Below are 17,987 nucleotides of genomic sequence, written 5' to 3' on the forward strand. Positions count from 1 at the left end.
TGCTCAATTGGCCTGCCAACTCTCCTGACCTGAACCCCATAGAGAATCTGTGGGATATTGTGAAGAGAAAGTTGAGAGACGCAAGACCCAACACTCTGGATGAGCTTAAGGCCACTATCGAAGCATCCTGGGCCTCCATAACACCTCAGCAGTGCCACAGGCTGATTGCCTCCATGCCATGCCGCATTGAAGCAGTCATTTCTGCAAAAGGATTCCCTACCAAGTATTGACTATTGTGTGCATAACTGAACATAATTATTTGAAGGTTGACTTTTTTTTTTGTATTAAAAACACTTCTTTTATTGGTCGGATGAAAATGCTAATTTTTTGAGACAGGAATTTTGGGTTTTCATGAGCTGTATGCCAAAATCATCAGTATTAAAACAATAAAACACCTGAAATATTTCAGATGGTGTGCAATGAATCTAAAATATACGAAAGTTTAATTTTTATCATTACATTATGGAAAATAATGAACTTTATCACAATATGCTAATTTTTTGAGAAGGACCTGTATAGGGTGCAGCTGATTGGTTCCTGCCGTATCAGTTAGCCAATGAGCTCGCTGCTCAACCTTCAAATACCATTTGCCTTAGCAGTGCAGCACACTTTCAGATAGCCTCCACTTTCCCCAGCTCCACCTGTATAGATCTGCAACGGGTAATTCATGTACACAGCAGCATGTCTTACTTGCTCATTACCGTGCCAATTACTCCGAGAGTTGTCATGACAGAACTATACTAATCCATCAGACAAACAATAAATACTAAATAAATAAATTAGTAATACCCTCCACATACACACCAAATGCTGAAATAAGACTACAATTAAGACTAAAATCAATGAATCACTGTAACCATGTGCAAATAACATTTATTGTTAGTACAGTCATCACACAATGGAGTACAGTTTAATGCAGCCCTATAATGAAGAGTTCATCAGTCTCACCGCTTCTATTTCTTAGCCTGGTGGTTCTGGGCGAGCAAGGTCCTCATAATACAAGTTGCACACATTCTGCATCTGCTGATGTAAATATCGCTTACAGTTGGCAAACTGTGCTTGAAAACCCACTAGTCAGCAACATCCCCACCACACAGTGATACAGGAGTTGAAGACTCTCTCCCCCATTCATCTGTAGAAGGATGTGAGGACTACAATGCCAAGGCCACCATGCTTTGAATGTGGCAGACGTGGTCTAGGACAGTCTCATAGCACATCCAACATTTTTCCCTATTCTCTCCCTCCATTTCAACAGACGTTATCAATAAACTAACGCTCGCCTGAAAGTGAACAGTAGAAATGTTATAAAACATTGTTTGATTGTGGTGAAATGAACATGGTCCAGATGGCGAGCTTTTATTTGAGTGTTTAGAGCAAGAACGAAGGCTTTCGGGCTGCGTGAAGTGCTGTAAATAACAGAGAAAAGTGATCTTATCTGAGTACGGAATCGTCTCGGGCAAATATAAGCTGTGAGAGGTAATCTCTTCTGCTTGAGGAAAGCCCGAACCCAGGGTATTAGTCTCTGATGTTTTGACATGTAATTTTCTATTCCAAAATTACAATCTTCACTGATTGATCAGAAGCTGTGATGGGTCCTTTAAGCCATTAATCAGGTGTGACAGCACTTTTATCTGGCTATCAATAGGAAAATGGCAATAATTACCTCTGTTGTTTCCTGCTGGAAGGGGGCTGCTTTCCACAGATCCGGCCAACCACTGTGCGGCACTGTCACCCTCCCTGCACAAAACCTTTCTCCCACTGCAAGCAGGTAAACACTGTCCTTTCTGTGTGCAAAGATATCATCCTGTATTTGAGACCATTTGTGCTTTGATTGTGCTACCAGTGTGATATTCTTGTAGTTTGAGGTATTATTATCATCCATACCTACCCCGAACCCTAAACCTACTCTTAAAACAATGCAAATATAGTGGTGGTAGCTGATAGGTAGCATTATTCGTCAGAACACTGTATCTATTTGCATGTTAAACCAACATGTAAATAACAAGACAAAAAATCCATTTTATGACCTGTAGTTATTGTTATTAGTTTAATAATGAAGGAAGGCATTTCAGGCATGTGTAAAATATGTACAAATTGCTTCAAATAGAGGACAAAAATATCAAACTCACAAAAGGTACATTGACTGCTACTTGCAATGCACTGAATGCAACTACATGCAATGTATTCCATGCAGCCACATTTTTTTTTTCTGCATGAGTACTAATAAAAATATACATTTTACCTTAAACGTTCAATAGAAGTTCAATCGAAAGCATTTGTGGCATAATGTTCATTACCACAAAAAAAATTTTCAATTCATCTCTTGAGTAGGTTACGGTGAGGCACTTACAATGGAAGTGAAAATGTGTTGCTTATATTTTTATGAAAAAACATTTACTTCAATTTTTCTTTTAAACTTTTGTGTATTATTTTACCCGTAGAGTTTTTTTTGCAGTCATTTTAGCCATTATGTTGTCATGTTTGAATTTGTCAAATTGGATATAATACACAGAAAAGATTAGTAAGTGAATTTTGTTATTGTTAAGTCAACACAGATGTTCTTAAATCGTGTGGCTGTACTATTGCAACACTGAGTACTTTAATGTTTACAAATTGGCCCCATTCACTTCTGTTGTAAGTGCCTCATTGTAACCAGATTTGCTTTTGTATCATTTTTTTTTTTGTGCTAATCAACATTATGCCACTGTCGTTTGATCTCAAGATGCATTGAACCTGGGATATTCCTTTAAACACAGCGGTGTCTTTATACAGTGTGTACAGTGTCTCACAGCGATTCATGTCTGTTTCAGAGCGGTGTGTGTGGCTGCGAGAAAGGATACACTGAAGTGATGACCACACATGGATTCCTGGATTACTGCACCAAGACCCCCGGTGCCGACAACAAGAAGGCAGATGTGAAGACCAGCTCGGGAAGATTAAAACCAGGCACCACTCAGATGCACGACTTCTTCGGTGAATGGCAGCCGCTCGGCCCAGGTATTTGAAATGCAGATGAACAACAGGCTGATGTGGGCCAGTGGAGTGTGGCTTTGAGTTATAGCAGAATATCTGGACGCCTTTATGAGACCCCAGATACAGGCTGATGTAGAACTCTGTTTAATGCCTCAGTGTTTATGCCCTATTGGTGCTATGAGAAAAGCTGCATTGGACAGAGTCTCATAACAGCATGATTTGTATTGCCCATAACTTGACAGACAGAGTTGCTTTATTGCTGGCTAGAGGCCATTTCTGATTAGAACTGAATTTAGCGGCCTGTGGTACAACAACTGTGTGCCGCCAGCTTAGCAGTAGGTGTGTGTTCCAGTCAGATGCAGGACTGAAATTCTGAGAATTACCATGAGTGTTATCTGCAAAACAAACTTGTGTTATTAAATACAACATCTATTTGATGAATAAATCAATAAACCAGGACTCGAACTAGCAACCACGCTACATGTCGGAGCCCTAGCCATGAAGCTATCGGCTCAGACAAATATAGTATCTTAAATATATTTTGCTTTATATTGTTGAGTTTACATCAACTACTGATTTAGACCCATGTTGTAATGTTGGTTAATAACTACTTAAACCAGGGGCATTCAAACTTAGCAGTAACATGAGGGACCTGCCAAATATGGTTTGATCTACAACTAATTTGGTGCAAAAATAAGTTGGTGAGATTTTTGAATGGTTTTATATGAAGTCTCTTCTGCTCGCTGCATTTATTAGATCAAAAACACAGTAAAAACTGTAATGATGTGAAATATTATTACGATTTAAAATAAATGCTTTCTGTTTTAATAGATCTTAAAATGTAATTTTGTGTCACATGATTCTTCAGAAATCATTCTAATATGCTGAGTTTCTGCTTAAGAAACATTTCTTTTTATCAGTGCTAAAAACTGTTAAAATCTGACAACTGCTTACTATTTTTGTGGAAACCATGATACATTTTTTCAGTATTCTTTGATGAATAGAAAGAAAGAACAGCATTTATTTGAAATAAAAATACACAGATCAGGCATAACATTATGACCACTGACAGACGAAGTGAATAACATTGACTATTTCTTCATCACAGCACCTGTTAGTGGATAAGATATATTAGGCAGCAAGTGAACATTTTTTCTGATGTGTTACATGACTTTGTAGTTTGGGCAAGAGCATTGTCTTGTTGAAAAATAACATCTGATCATTCCTCTAACAACTTTTCATTTGTGGGAAACAAGTCCTTCTGCAATATTTTCCTATACTCCAAAGCATTAAATGACTTTTCACAGTGAAGTAGCTCATCAATCCCATCAGCTAAAAAGGCTTCCCACAGAATGACATCATCATTCATGCTTCACTGTGGTAGAGATGCATTTATTATTATATTTATCACCAGATATTCGAAGACATCACTCTGGTGCATCACCATACATTTGTGTTTTTCTGAGACAGCAATTGCTTCTTAAGTAGTGCATTTGCTTAAATTTGTATAATATCCTGACCAATAATATGTGGTTAAAACAATTAAAAGCATAGTCTTTAGCCTTTTTGTGCTAGGCCCATTTTTTTTGCCCATGAGTGTATTGTGAACATCAGAAATGGGTTTGTAAAGTAAGAATCTTTCCCAAGTAACATGGTCCTTTATACATTTTATAGGCCAGACTTAAAATGCAACACTCAGTTTTATACAATATGTAACCAAAGGTCTTTGCTCCATCTCTCTATTCACCAGTGGGTTTCATTGGCTGAATTAAAGTTAATATAAAGTGTTTCAAAACTTAGCAATATGATGTTTTCGTTTTTGCATCATCCATTGTGTGAGTCTCAAAGGATTCAGGTCTGTTGCTGTAGTAGAAGCTCTCAGTTCATCAGAGCTCATCAGACTGATGTCTTTTGTTTTTCATCTGAAAGATGTGTTCTGTGTCATATCAGTTATACAAGCATCTTAATGTCTCTATGACACACACCCCATCCTTTCCTCTGAACTGTGAATGGGAGATGGTGAAACGGTTTCTTCAGGTACATTGTCAACAGTATGAATGTGCCATCTGTTACTGCTGTGATAGGCCACTGTGTGGAAGCAATAAAAATAATGTTCCTATATATTTCAGTAGTGATCACAATCCTGTGTTCTGTTCACACAGATGGAAGGATAAAGCTGTGGGTCTATGGGTTAACAGCTGGAGGATTCATTCTCATATTAGTTATAATTGCTCTCGCCTTTCTGTTTTGGTATGTATGCTATCAATTTAACACACTCATCACTTAATGGAAAGACAATACCTGTTTGAAAACAGTCTGTGATTCTAGTTGATGATGACAGACATTACACACTTCACCTATTTGTTTACTTTATTAGTCTCACTTATAATAACTTGTTGCTGCCATCTAGTGGTACCGTGTAGAAATGCAATGGAGGGCAGCAGTACTGTATACATACATGAATTTTCATTGATCTTTCTTTTTCTCCTCCTCTTTCTTACAGCAGCAAACCATCCAAACAGAGTAAAAGTGCATCTCCACCATCGAAGCCCTTGACTCTGGCCTATGATGGGGATGTGGACATGTGATCAAGCTCTCGGTGACTGTACATTCAAAGCACAAGCTGGACTGCGTGCAACATTTTCAAATGTTCATCTTTCCAAGGCAGCCTATGGATTTCCAAAAAAAAAAACAAAAAAAAAAAAAAAAGGAAGAGAGATAAGGCGTAACAGACATACAATTTGCAGCATACACAAAACATTGTATGTGAGACTGCAAGGACAAAGGTTTCGGATCAGTGGTCGTCGTGAAAATTGTGACATTTGAAGAGAGGATGAGACACAGCTGACATTCCACAGACCAGATGGAGGACTTTGACATTTTCTTGCCGTGATTTTTCTTACATCATAAAAAAAAGAAGAAAAAAAAACACAAGTTCAAGTTGTGCCGAATCTATTGTAACAGTCGCATTATAAGCCTAGTTCACCCAAAAATGAAAATTGTCATACTTTACTCAAGCTCGTGTAGCAAACCTGTTTGACTGGATCATTTAGTCTGTGAAATGAAAGGTCTAGTCCAAACTGTGAACTGAATCAATTTGAATCAATCAATTCATTTAAAAGAGATTACTCAAAAGAACTATTTGTTCATAAAAGTCAATGTGAATGTCAAGCCTTGGAGTGAATAATGACTTAAATTGAGCACAAAGTTATTGTATGACTGAGAAGACTTGGACTATAGTGCACAAGTTGTACTTTTATTATTCCCTAATAATAATAGCCTACTTTCAATATGCTTTTGCATCACGTTCGTCCTTTTTGAAGCTTGAAATATCCAGTCCACATTCATTCTAATTGCATTGGCAACAACAACTGGTACATTATTAAAATTTCTCCTTTTATGTTCCACAGATGAAATTAAGTCATACAGGTTTGGAACAACTTGAGGGTGGCTAAATAATGACAGAATTTTCATTTTTGCGTGAACTATCCCTTTAAGGCGATGTGACTTTTTAACAGAGAACGAGAAAAGACTGATGTGTTATGCACTATATTAGTGCTTAGTCATTCTTTAGTTTCCTCTTGATTTATGTTCAAACTGATTTTCTAGTGTGTTTTCATTGTGATGCAAGGACTTTGCTGTAAACTGTTGTGTTCGTGTAGAATGTCTCTGAACGTGTGTATGATCCGCACAGTAAACTAAAACACAGCTCATTTAGGCACCCTGAGAGGTTAAGCTGATGATCTGCCCGTGTGCTTCTTCAGCACGGTTCAGTTTGTCCTTTAACCTCCGTCTAGCAGTTGTAAAATTGATGAGGTCTGCTCCAACACCAGCGGATAATGAACTGTATTCCTGTGGCGCGCAGAAAGGCTTTTGAAAGCGGCTTCCTGCAATATCCTGCGTTTAAGGGAACTCATTTAGCACAGATACAGTGGACCAATGAGTTATGTTGAGTCTGCATGAGCATTACACCGGTAGAGAAGCTTCAATGCTATGAATGTTCATCATTTTTAATAAAGTACAGGTGCTGGTTCTGTATTTTAATAATATCCCTGCTAGTTCTTTTTGCTTTATTGACTGACTTCTTGCTGAAATAATTGTCTTGACTCTCTGTTTCAAGACCTACAGTGTCAAGGTTCGCTTCGCTCCTTGTACTGCCACGTGAAAAAACTTTTCCAAAGGTCCTCATTATAACATAACTTGTGGAACCTCTGCTTCATGTGGTCTTGCTCCACCGAAAGAATGTATTCTGTATGTGTTGCATACAGTGTAAAAACAATTGTATCATTAATAAGTTATGACCGCATGTTTTTACATTGCTTTAACTCATCACAATAAGTTAAGCAATTTTCAGTAATACAAGATTCAACTCATTTTTTTTTATATTGTTACCTGCACATGTATTTTTTTATTTTATTCGTTTTGTCCCATCTGCTGCCGTACAGTACATGTGATGTGTAAGTGCTGGCTGGTTAGTCTACAGAACCGAACCGTTCCAGTTCCTGTCTGTTTGAGAACCATCCGGATGATCTGCTGCTCAAAAGGCTTTTGGCGTATTTCTAAATTAGTCCACTGATGTGAGAAGCTAAAATGTGTATAGCTTATAACAGTTTTATTTATTTATACAAACTCTGGAGAAAAAAAATTACAATATATATATTTATTTATTTTGAAGCCCAATTGTGTGTGTGCATGCTGGATTGATTTTGTCATACACTGGATTATTCCAACAGTGGCCTTGCATTTTTATGGAAACCTGCTCCTTTAGTGACAAAGTCAACTGTGTTTTGTTTGTTTGATTTACTTGGTTTTTATTTGTTGCCCCTTAGAACTGACTTGTTTACATGGCTTCTTCTCCTTCTATGTTCAGTATGCTCTCAGCACTACTGTATATACAGTTGCCTGTAAAACACTGACCTTTAGTTTACATTGTACTTTCTGTTTTAATTGTATGTACTTGAAGAGTTGACCGAAAATGCTAATAAATTGTGATACTCTGTGGGAAAAGTTGTCGCTCTTATGTTAATCTGCATCAAAGATGGATGGGGGTTTCAGCTGCTTTGACAGAAATGAGGTAAATGTTGTGCCTTTGTCCTATAGACTCCCATTGTAAGTTCATACCAGACACCTTTTGGTCTTTTAAATCATAATATATTAACTAAACGCACATATAATAAGACAGTCCTAAAACAATTCCCATGCTCTTTTACTGATGGTGAGGTAATTTTTAATACCCATCATAAACCAACAGATGGCGCAAGATGGAAATTGAGTTGAAAGACGAAAAACAGAAAGATGTAACAAAAAAAAATAGAAACGTCATGTTATTTTGCAGATAACATAAGACAATGAAGTAAAAGTATTTGAAACAAATGCAATTGTGCTGAATGTTCTGTCGTCTGCCCGTCGTCACACAGACCTGAATGTCTTCACCGTGCGTGCAGCCCATCAGATACTTCTACTCCAGGATGTTGAATCGTTTAATTCTTTTGTTTAATCAGTTTTTATTAGTAAAGCCTGTCATTTCTGTTCAAGGATGAGATGAATTTAAGCAGACTTGTCAGTGCCACCTAGGGGACACGTCTGGGTTGTGTGATTCTGTCAGGCTTAATTTTTCCATTAAGCCCTAGTAATTCTGCAGAAGATTTCCCATGAATCTTTGAGGGTTTTCTCATTTTAATCATGTATTTCCATTCACCTTAGCCAAATCTGTTTAACAGAGTTTGACATGATCAAACTGACTGAGAAGTGAAGTGGGAAAATTGCTTTATCTGTATCTTGTAATAAAGAAAATGGTAAGAGGCAGATTAAAGATAGATCACTGAATTTTTGCCTTGTTCTCTTTCTGTTTATATTTGGATCACATGTGGCCCAGCCCAGATTAGCTCATAACTTTCCATCAGTGTTGATTTAAACTTTAAATAGATCTGATGTAACAATCAAAGGTAGTAAAAACCTATATTATTTGCACAAAATACGCTAAACTGTGTATGTTTTGGCTTTAAGAAAGGCGTTATTGGCATTCAAGCTAATATATAAAAATATTTAGTAACATTTTAGTTTAGGGTCCAATTCTCACTATTAACTATTGCTTATTAGCATGGATATAAAGCATTTATGCCTTACGACCATATTCTACATCCCTTAACCCTACCATTAACATCTACCTTATTATTAAGCAGTAATTAGGAGTTTATTGGGGTAAAAGTCGTATTAGTCAGAAGTGAGAACAGGACGCTAATCTAATGTGTGACCAAATATTGTGTTTCTGTAGCATGAATTCTCATTAAGTCTATATTTTGGTGCTCAATTGACTCTAATGTCCGTTTTTGTCTGTTTCCAGACAAGTTCATGAACATGCTAAACTGATTGAATGGATGCATTAATGAATGTTCAAGTAAACAAATGGATTTGTTTTTTTATAGGCCATATTTGTCTTTATTGTTTTATTATTTGGCTCATTGCCTTACTTGTTCTCAATTACTTAAGAATGGTCTGCTTGTCATTATGTGGCCTAGTTTAATAACATGGATTGAACACAAGTTGAGTGTTTTTGTATATTTAGCATATATAGTGTAGGCCGTAGGGAAATCATAGTGTGATGCAATTTCACTTGTGAAATTACACCGATGAGCACTGGAGGGCAGCAAAGAGCGTTGCACGTTGTATCGTTTCAGTTATATTGTGTTCCTGTCATGTTGATGACTTGGTGGTATGTTATACAATATGTATGATAAAAATAAAATAAAAAAAATTAAAAATAACCTTGATTGTTGATTTATTTGTAAATATGTTGATTAATAAAATTAATATTCGGTGATGAACAGCCTAATACTAAAACATAATTTTAAGTAGAGGAAAGCCACGAGTTTTCATTTAAATTGCTCCCTAGACAAGGGGAAATGGAACAGAGATTTTTTTTAAATGAATATAAATCATTATATCTCAGGACGTGTTTTATAAATTTAAATATTAAGAGCTTCTGTTGTGTATCGTGTTAGCCCTGCGGCTTTAAGGGAGTGGGCGGGGCTCGTTCTGATGGGCGTGCCACGGCCCAGCCAGCGTCCCACTGCTCGCACTGGAAGTGAGAAGAATATCGGATAGAAGTGAAGGTAAGCTGTTGCACACTTCTGCTTTCTCCGAGTTATTATTAGACCACTGATGCATATTCGGCGGCGCACATCCAGTGTCAGTCACCTAGAGTTAGATATAATGATTCAGTTCTAAAAATGGGAGCGAGTCAATGAACCTGTAGTAGAACAATAAATCTCATCATGCTAATCTGAATGTGATTTACAGGACAATGATGTTATATGGCTGAGATTATATAACGTTACTGTCTGAAGCTTAACTAACTAAATCTCATCATGCTAATCTGAATATGATTTACAGGACACATATGGCTGAGATTATGCTGTATGTCGCTTAATTGCAACACATTTTTGTGTGACTTTTTATTCGTGCCATCGATTTGAGATTATACATATTTCATTGAAATTAATATTGTAAGCATAACAATTGCTGAACTACTTTACATTTCCTATTATTTCTTGTTAGTTTTGTCCCCTTTTGTTTAATTATTTTTAGACTATGTTAAAGTTGTGTAAACATTTTTAGGAGCATCACAGATCAGGTGTCCTGAGAAATTACACCTGCTTCTGTAACCAACCATCCTAACCCAACTCCTGAAGTTCAATCTGTTGTTCTAAAGGCTACCCTAACCCTCTCAGTTTGATAGCCATCAGTTTACTGATTGATTAATAGGAAATGTTTATCCAGGAAAGTAACATGTCCTAATTGTGTAGACAACCCTCTAAGGACACACTGAAGTTCAAGTCGCCATTGAATACTATTTTTTTATTTATTTTAATCACCAGACTTTTTTCATGAAATGCAAGAACAATGCAAATGAAAAAAAAATCTACATAAATATCATATAAAGTATAAGTTTCAAACACTATTAAATTCAAGTCAATGGTTTGTAATAAAATAAAAACAAATCAACAAACTACAAGCAATAGCACAAATAAGCACTTAGAACAGCAATGAAAATTAAATAAACAGTGCTTTTTAGGTGTATAGGTAGATCTAACAGAAGCTAGATTCAGATAAGGTACAGAAATTGAATAAAGTAGCCTAATAAAATATAAATAAAGACTGCATAATCTTCACTTTATAAATGAAATATAGATGAATCCTTATTAAAGTTACAAAATGCATTCAGTCAAGAGCATTTAGTGGTTTTTTTGCAGTGAGTCATTGTTTGATTAACATTAAAAATGTAGCAGAAATATTATGCTGCTATCACTTTAAGACTAATGCATGGATCCAATATACTGATACTGTTACACATGCATTTTATTTCTCCACTGTTTACGTTAACTTAAGACATAACTGACTATGTTTACTAGGATACACGCTAATATGAACATTTAGACATAGTTTTGAGTGAAATTGTCCGTTTAAACACAAAAAGACGTGAATAAAAGCTTAATTCAGTAATCACATGCTGTCAGACACGGCTTTCTGGGCGTGTGCTTCAAATGTGCTGTTTGCGCAGACAAAACCTCTCACACAGCATGCACGAGTTATCTTTCATGTCTTCTTGAGCTTGAATGTTTAAATTGGCAAGGATTAAAAACGTGCAAATGATAGACTTTCAGCACTGGTCCTATCGGGACAGTTACAGTTCTGTCAACGAGTCCGTCATGTGCTCCCTCTTTCTCTCACAGTGTATGTTAGAGAAAGCGACAGGGGGCCCTCTCAGCCAAGAGATGTTGTGTAAAGCGGAGCTTTTAATGGCAGCTGCAGTGATGCAATGATTTTATTAATCAGACTTTGTTAATTAATACTCTTTTACTTAGAAGGTGCGACATATTCCGCCATATTGCACGTTGCATTTTCTCCCATTCATAAGTAATAGAAGTGAACCGTCTTTGAATATATATATAGTCATTGTTAAAGCTCAGCAGTTAAAGGTGGGGTATGTGATTCTCTTTTTTGTCCATTTTTTCAAAATAACTTGAAATCCTATTCCTAACCCACTTACAGCCACTGAGTTAGAAGCACTGAAATTAAAATTAAGCAACTGAATCATCTGTGGAACGGGCAGGACTCGAAAAACTCCAGCCAATCATTTCCAAGTCCACCTGGAATCATTGGACAGTAAGTTCGTCAACTAAACGGTCGTACCACACCCCCTCCACCCAGCGCGCGTGACCCCCTTCGTGCGCATACTCAAAGCTTGTGACGCATACGCATCTTGTCAGTAAAGCCGGTTCCATGATTAGTAGTAAATCGTCATTACAATCTCTCGCACATCTGAGTTTTCGCTCGTGCATGATTGCGCGTCCATGTTCTTCGAATGGGTGGACTCAGAGCCAGCGTTGGAGGAAAGAAGGTAGGACCATTTGATTTGTGTATTTTCAAAATCTGCCGGTCGTTTTACAAATCACATACCCCACCTTTAATGAAAAGGTAGCCTACAGTATGCTCTAAACTTATTTTTTGCCTCTAACTCAATTTCAATTAAAGTCCATTTTTAGCCACCTCTCATGAAATTAAGTCGCATATGCGAGTGATTTACTCACCTAAAATAAAACATAAAAAAAGACTGATGTCATTCTAAATCTGTACATTCCGCATAACATTAAAAAATATATTTTAAAGTGCTTACCATTGACTTCCATTTTATGGATAAAAATGCAACAAAAAAAACATTATATTTAATAATTTGGCTGACACTTTTATCCAAAGTGACTTACATTGCATTCAAGGTACACATTTGATTAGTTCTTGCTTTTCCTGGGAATCGAACCCATGATATTGTCATTGCTAGAACTTCTCAAAATATCTTCTTCTTTGTTTCATTGTTGGGTGATTCATAACCCATTTTAGCATTCTAAAACACCAGTTGTATGTTTCAGCCAATGAAAACCATGGCAGCTCCATTCAGATCACTTGTGGAAGATTATCCGAGATACCTCAAATCATTCGAGCTCTTTCTGGAGCGCTCATCAGAGCACCAGTGCATGCAGGACTTCATTCATAATACACTACCAGACATATTGGCAAGGTGCTTTATCGTTCTTGATAAATGTCATATTTTATTAATTTAGCCTGTCCTAGCTTTGTAATACAGAATGTGCCAGCAGATTTAACAATGACATGATATAATAATATTATCTTGCCCTTATTATATTCTCTCTCGCTCTCTCTCTGCAGCATTGGAGGGGGAAGACCCATTCTCAATGTAATAGGAGTAGGGAGTGGAGCAGGTACACTTTTAATAATAACTGAATTATTAACATTCTGTTTATATCATTTCATATATCATATTTGAACAACAGAGTTCTCAGTCATTCTAATTCATCTCATTTCAAGGTGAGATCGATCTAGAGATGTTCACTCAGCTACACCTGAAACATCCACATGTCAAAGTCAACAATGAAGTGGTGGAACCAAGCAATGACATGCTGCACAAGTATAAAGGTACCAAACATTGTATTGCTGCTCATTTAGGTTAATCCTATTATACGCTTTTGCTAACTCTACCAGTAAATGGCTATTTGTGCTGTTTTTCTTTCTTTAAATTTTCTGTTCAGTTCGGGTATCAACCACTCCAGGTCTTGATCACATTAACTTTGCGTGGAACAAGATGACAGCGTCTGAGTTTGAAAAACACTGGCAAGAGAAAAACTCTGGGAAAAAGATGGACTTCATTCACATGATACAGGTTTTGACTTTTTCATTCATTTTATCGACTTTAATTAAAGTTATATTAATAAGGTCTGTGTATCAAAAATGTTTTGTTATGTTTGTAGAATATTAATATCAATCTGCTTAACAGATGCTGTACTACGTCAAAGATCCAGAGGCCACTGTTTCATTTTTTCGGAGTCTTTTAGAAGAAGATGGGAAACTCTTGATCATTCTGGTGTCAGGTACAGTTAGGATTGGGAATGGAAAATTCTAATTCTGGAATGGGATACTCAGGTATCGGATACTTATTGATTCCTGTGTGCGTATTTTAATTTGGTTTTAAACCATTCAAGCGCAAGAGAACACTGCACTCGTGTGTTGTTTTCTCTACTTTACACACATCCAGAGCGTGTGCTAGGGGTGAAACAGTACACAAAACTGACGGTTCGGTACGTACCTCGGTTTTGAAGTCACGGTTCTGACTGTCATTTTCATGACAGATTTATTCACACATACATTAAATAATCAAGACATCACTAATCAGTTAAGTAAAATATAATGCATATATTTAGCAAAAGAGTTTATTTCTCTGGCGAACTAACAAGCTGTGGACACTGAATGACTTGCCTGAGGTAATTTGCTATGTGACATTGTTTACAAGATGTTTCATTGATGACTTTGCGCGGATGAAACACTGATTTATCGATTACACGAGATACATTTCAGTAAGTTGTTCTGTATCTTTCAACATACCTTCATATGTTCATTCATGTTTATTCCGTAACTAGTAGTAAATAGGAAGAGAAGATCGCGTTCACTTACGCTCCGCGCTGCCGCTTGAACTGAGGCACCTATACAGTGATCTGTTGCGCCACATCAAAGAGCGTCAAAACGGCATTTTTTTTATTTTTTATTAGTGATAAAAATTGACCGATTTTGAAATATTACACTTTGTTTCGTATCAAAAGTAACAAAACGCAGAGCTTATTACAGTTATTGGTGGTTAGGCTAACGCTGTATTCGTCGTGTACACATAAGACACGAGATCCAATGAGCCAGGGCTGGCCAAGGCAGCAGGGGGCGGGGCATGTTCGGTACGCCATGAGAGTATTGTGATACGTATCGTGAGTGTTGTATCGCAGTTTTTCGGTTCGGTTTGAATATCGTTACACCCCTAGCGTGTGCACAAAAAGCCGTCTCTCATATGGTCCACGAATACTGAATTAAGTTCTCTTTTGTGTCTTCTTGCACTCAAAAGGACAAATACACACAAAATTATGTCAAAATATCTTAGTAAACATAGTCGGTTATGTCTTAAGTGAACGTAAAAGTTGAGAGAAAGAAAACTCATGTGTAACAGTATAATGGATCCATGCATTAGGTCTTAAAGTGACAGTAGGCTAATGAACCTGATGCCATCTGTGTCATTTCTGTTTATCAAAGAACAAAAGAAAGAGAAAATCACTCACTGATCTTGAATAACTTATAATACAGTGAGAAAATCACTCACTGAATAACTTATAATTTATGAAAAGAAAACAAATCAATATAAATTTAAATAAAAATCCATTGTTTGTGTATATAATGGGTTTCACATAGGGTAGTACATTGGGGTCTAAAAGTCTGTAACCACAAGATATTTTTTTTTTCCTGTTCTATTTAAGGGAAAAAAATGACCTTGGCTTTGCTTCTGCTCTTCATAGGCGAGAGTGGATGGGGCAAATTATGGACGACCTTTAAACAACAGCTCTGTAACACTGAGATCAGCCAGTGTGTCACTACAGGAGATATAAAATCCTTCTTCGATTCTGAGGGAATCCCCTACCGTAATCATGAGCTTCTGTCCCAGATGGACATCACAGAGTGCTTCACTGAGGGAGACCCGGTGGGAGAACTGCTGCTTGATTTCCTTACTGAGGTGATAGAGTTCAGTAAGAATGCTCCTGAAGACCTGAAGAAAGGAGTGCTGGACTTACTGAGACATCCTGACTGCAGTAAAGAGGTGGGCGGCAGGATCATTTTCAACAACAACCTGGGAGTATTAGTGGTTGAGCCGTAGATATAAAGCAGTAGCTTTATATCTCACCTCCACGATGCCTTTGCAGTTAATATTCAGTCTAATACAGTGGTTATGAACCTTTTTGACTCCAAGGCCCCTGATTGTCCTCAACATTATTGAAAGGGCACATGACTTTTCCAGTTATTTATGATTTACAGGATAAGGATTAAGGATAAGGATTTTTACTCAATGTTAAAATTTCTACCTCATAAAATATTTTAGAGCTTGGCTGAAGCATAACTAGAAAAATGTATAATTATTAAAAATGTCTATCAAATTTTATTAATTTATAAAAAATTTCCAGGTCTAGTAATCACACTTTTAAAATGAGTCTACCACATATGTCTAGGTTTTCGAGACCATGGCAAAGAGCAGTTGCTGAGTGGGTGAATTAAAATAAGAAATATATTGATTTTTTTTAGTAATACTTATTTTAAATAATTTTAAGTAATTTTGAGGCCTCCTTTGGAAGTTTGGTCTGGTTGAGAATCACTGGTCTAATGAAAGTACAAAATATCTGTATTTTCACATTTTTAGAAATAATCTGCCTCTATACTGATTTCAACAGAGATAATGAGAAAAGTAACAGTAGCATATATATTTTAATGCTTTTATTAAACTACTGTCTCCTCAATCTGGCACCTGCTGTTCTAAAGCATGTTGTAATATTGTATCAATGGTATTGTTATGGGTGAAAAAAACAGGAAAAGGAAAAACCATAGAGAACAATGCATAGTTTAGCTTGCATCAACATCAAACAAAGCTGTTTAAATGAAGGTCTGTGTAGGTGACTAGCGGTTCATATTCATGAAGAGACCTTGTAGCACAAATTAATGAGTAACTCTGTACATCCTTTGTGAAACTTGCATGAGCAGCAAAGTACAACCTTTGTATATTGACGTATTAACTCAGAGTCAAAGAGGTTATGATTCTACTACAACAGCCTTTATTGATGAAAGAGATGACATTGTATCGTTTGGTGACTAGTTGTGTTGTTGTGACCTTATACCTCGTTTAGGTTTGGAGAGATGTTTAATGCCTAACCAGACAGGACAAAGGTTGTATAAATCTATACTTTTCAAGGTTAAAGATACATGCACTTGAAACTTCTACTACAAGTATGTTTTATATGGGCCTGCCTCCCCTTTGTGTTTACTTGCAGTATTATTGTAAAGTAACTCGAATATTGTCTTGTGTCTGCCAATATTTAAGTATTTCTATCCCACATGACCACAAAACATCATATTAAACCGATGTGAATAACTTTTTTAAAAGTGTCAAATTAAACCATATACTCTATACAGAAAAAATCCTTTTAAAAACATCCCTGCGCATTGAGACATGATCTTTGATGAAATTCAGCCATGCTGTAAAACAAAGGTATGAGTTAAGACAAGCCTGCCTTGAAAATGTCAGGATTAGACGTTACAGCGTTGAATCTGGAGAGAGAGAGAGAGAGAGAGAGAGAGAGAGAGAGAGAGAGAGAGAGAGAGAGTGTGTCTTTGATGACTGCAGAAACGACAGAATTAAACCAGCTGCTCACACCTTTATCAGCTCATCCAGAGAATGATCAATGTCTGACATAGTTACTTTCTGACATTGCTAGCTTTATTGAATAATTTGTTCGAATGATTAATTTATATATATATATATATATAAAGATTCCAAAACCTCTTTAGTTACTAACATTACCACAAAATCAGAAAGAGCTTTATTGCCAAGTATGCTTACACAAGGAAATTCCAGAACAAGCTTCCACAGCACAGACAGAATAACAGCAACAGGACAGATGATAAATAAAATAATTAAGTAAATCTATTTCTAAATGTGCCATTTTAATGGCAGTAAAAGGTGCATTTCCGCAAACTACTGGACTGAACTAGATGGCGCTCAGGAGAGCAATGGCATCTGCTACGATTTCACTTTTAAATCGTGTAAATATTATATTGGTTTTCTCCTGAAACTAGAGCACTTGCAAATAAGCGAGCCATATAGACTTCTTTGTGTGTTCACTTCTTAGTGATGGTGAGTAAATTATGACGGGTTTTTTGTTTGTCTGTTTCGTTGCTAGGATTAAAGTGTATTTTAACATAAAATGTACACACAACATCACATGAATCCATTCAAATTGGTACGTTCAGGGTTGGCTTTACCTGAAGCACTCTGCAGACCACAAAGTTTTTTTAAGTTAATTTATTAAGTTTCTATGATAACATTTCTAAGTAATACAATGTACTGCAGCATCATTGCAGTT

At 36.6% G+C, this 17,987-nt stretch overlaps 2 protein-coding genes across 4 annotated transcripts in view; both read left to right on the forward strand.

Annotated features, from left to right (window-relative positions):
* thsd7ba (thrombospondin, type I, domain containing 7Ba) overlaps positions 1-5,679 on the forward strand; it is a 300,618-nt gene extending 294,939 nt beyond the window's left edge. For 2 of the 3 annotated variants that reach the window (XM_077216170.1, XM_077216171.1), the window contains 4 exons: positions 1,686-1,768; positions 2,811-2,997; positions 5,136-5,223; positions 5,477-5,679. In XM_077216170.1, coding sequence (XP_077072285.1) covers positions 1,686-1,768; positions 2,811-2,997; positions 5,136-5,223; positions 5,477-5,561 — 443 coding nt within the window. In that variant the 3' untranslated portion in view covers positions 5,562-5,679. The remainder of the gene's footprint in view (positions 1-1,685; positions 1,769-2,810; positions 2,998-5,135; positions 5,224-5,476) is intronic. The other variant, XM_077216172.1, reaches the window with a different exon arrangement.
* Positions 5,680-9,992: 4,313 nt separating this feature from the next.
* hnmt (histamine N-methyltransferase) lies at positions 9,993-16,996 on the forward strand. The gene is made up of 7 exons (XM_077215242.1): positions 9,993-10,085; positions 12,900-13,048; positions 13,198-13,250; positions 13,357-13,464; positions 13,578-13,708; positions 13,823-13,916; positions 15,378-16,996. The coding sequence occupies exons 2-7, from the start codon at positions 12,903-12,905 to the stop codon at positions 15,731-15,733; spliced, it is 888 nt and encodes a 295-aa protein (XP_077071357.1). The 5' UTR covers positions 9,993-10,085; positions 12,900-12,902; the 3' UTR covers positions 15,734-16,996.
* Positions 16,997-17,987: the final 991 nt, after the last annotated feature.

The sequence above is a fragment of the Siphateles boraxobius genome, unplaced genomic scaffold (assembly GCF_051911475.1).
Source record: "Siphateles boraxobius isolate OS27281-9 unplaced genomic scaffold, OSU_SipBor_1 7, whole genome shotgun sequence".
NCBI classification, from domain to species: Eukaryota; Metazoa; Chordata; class Actinopteri; order Cypriniformes; family Leuciscidae; genus Siphateles; species Siphateles boraxobius.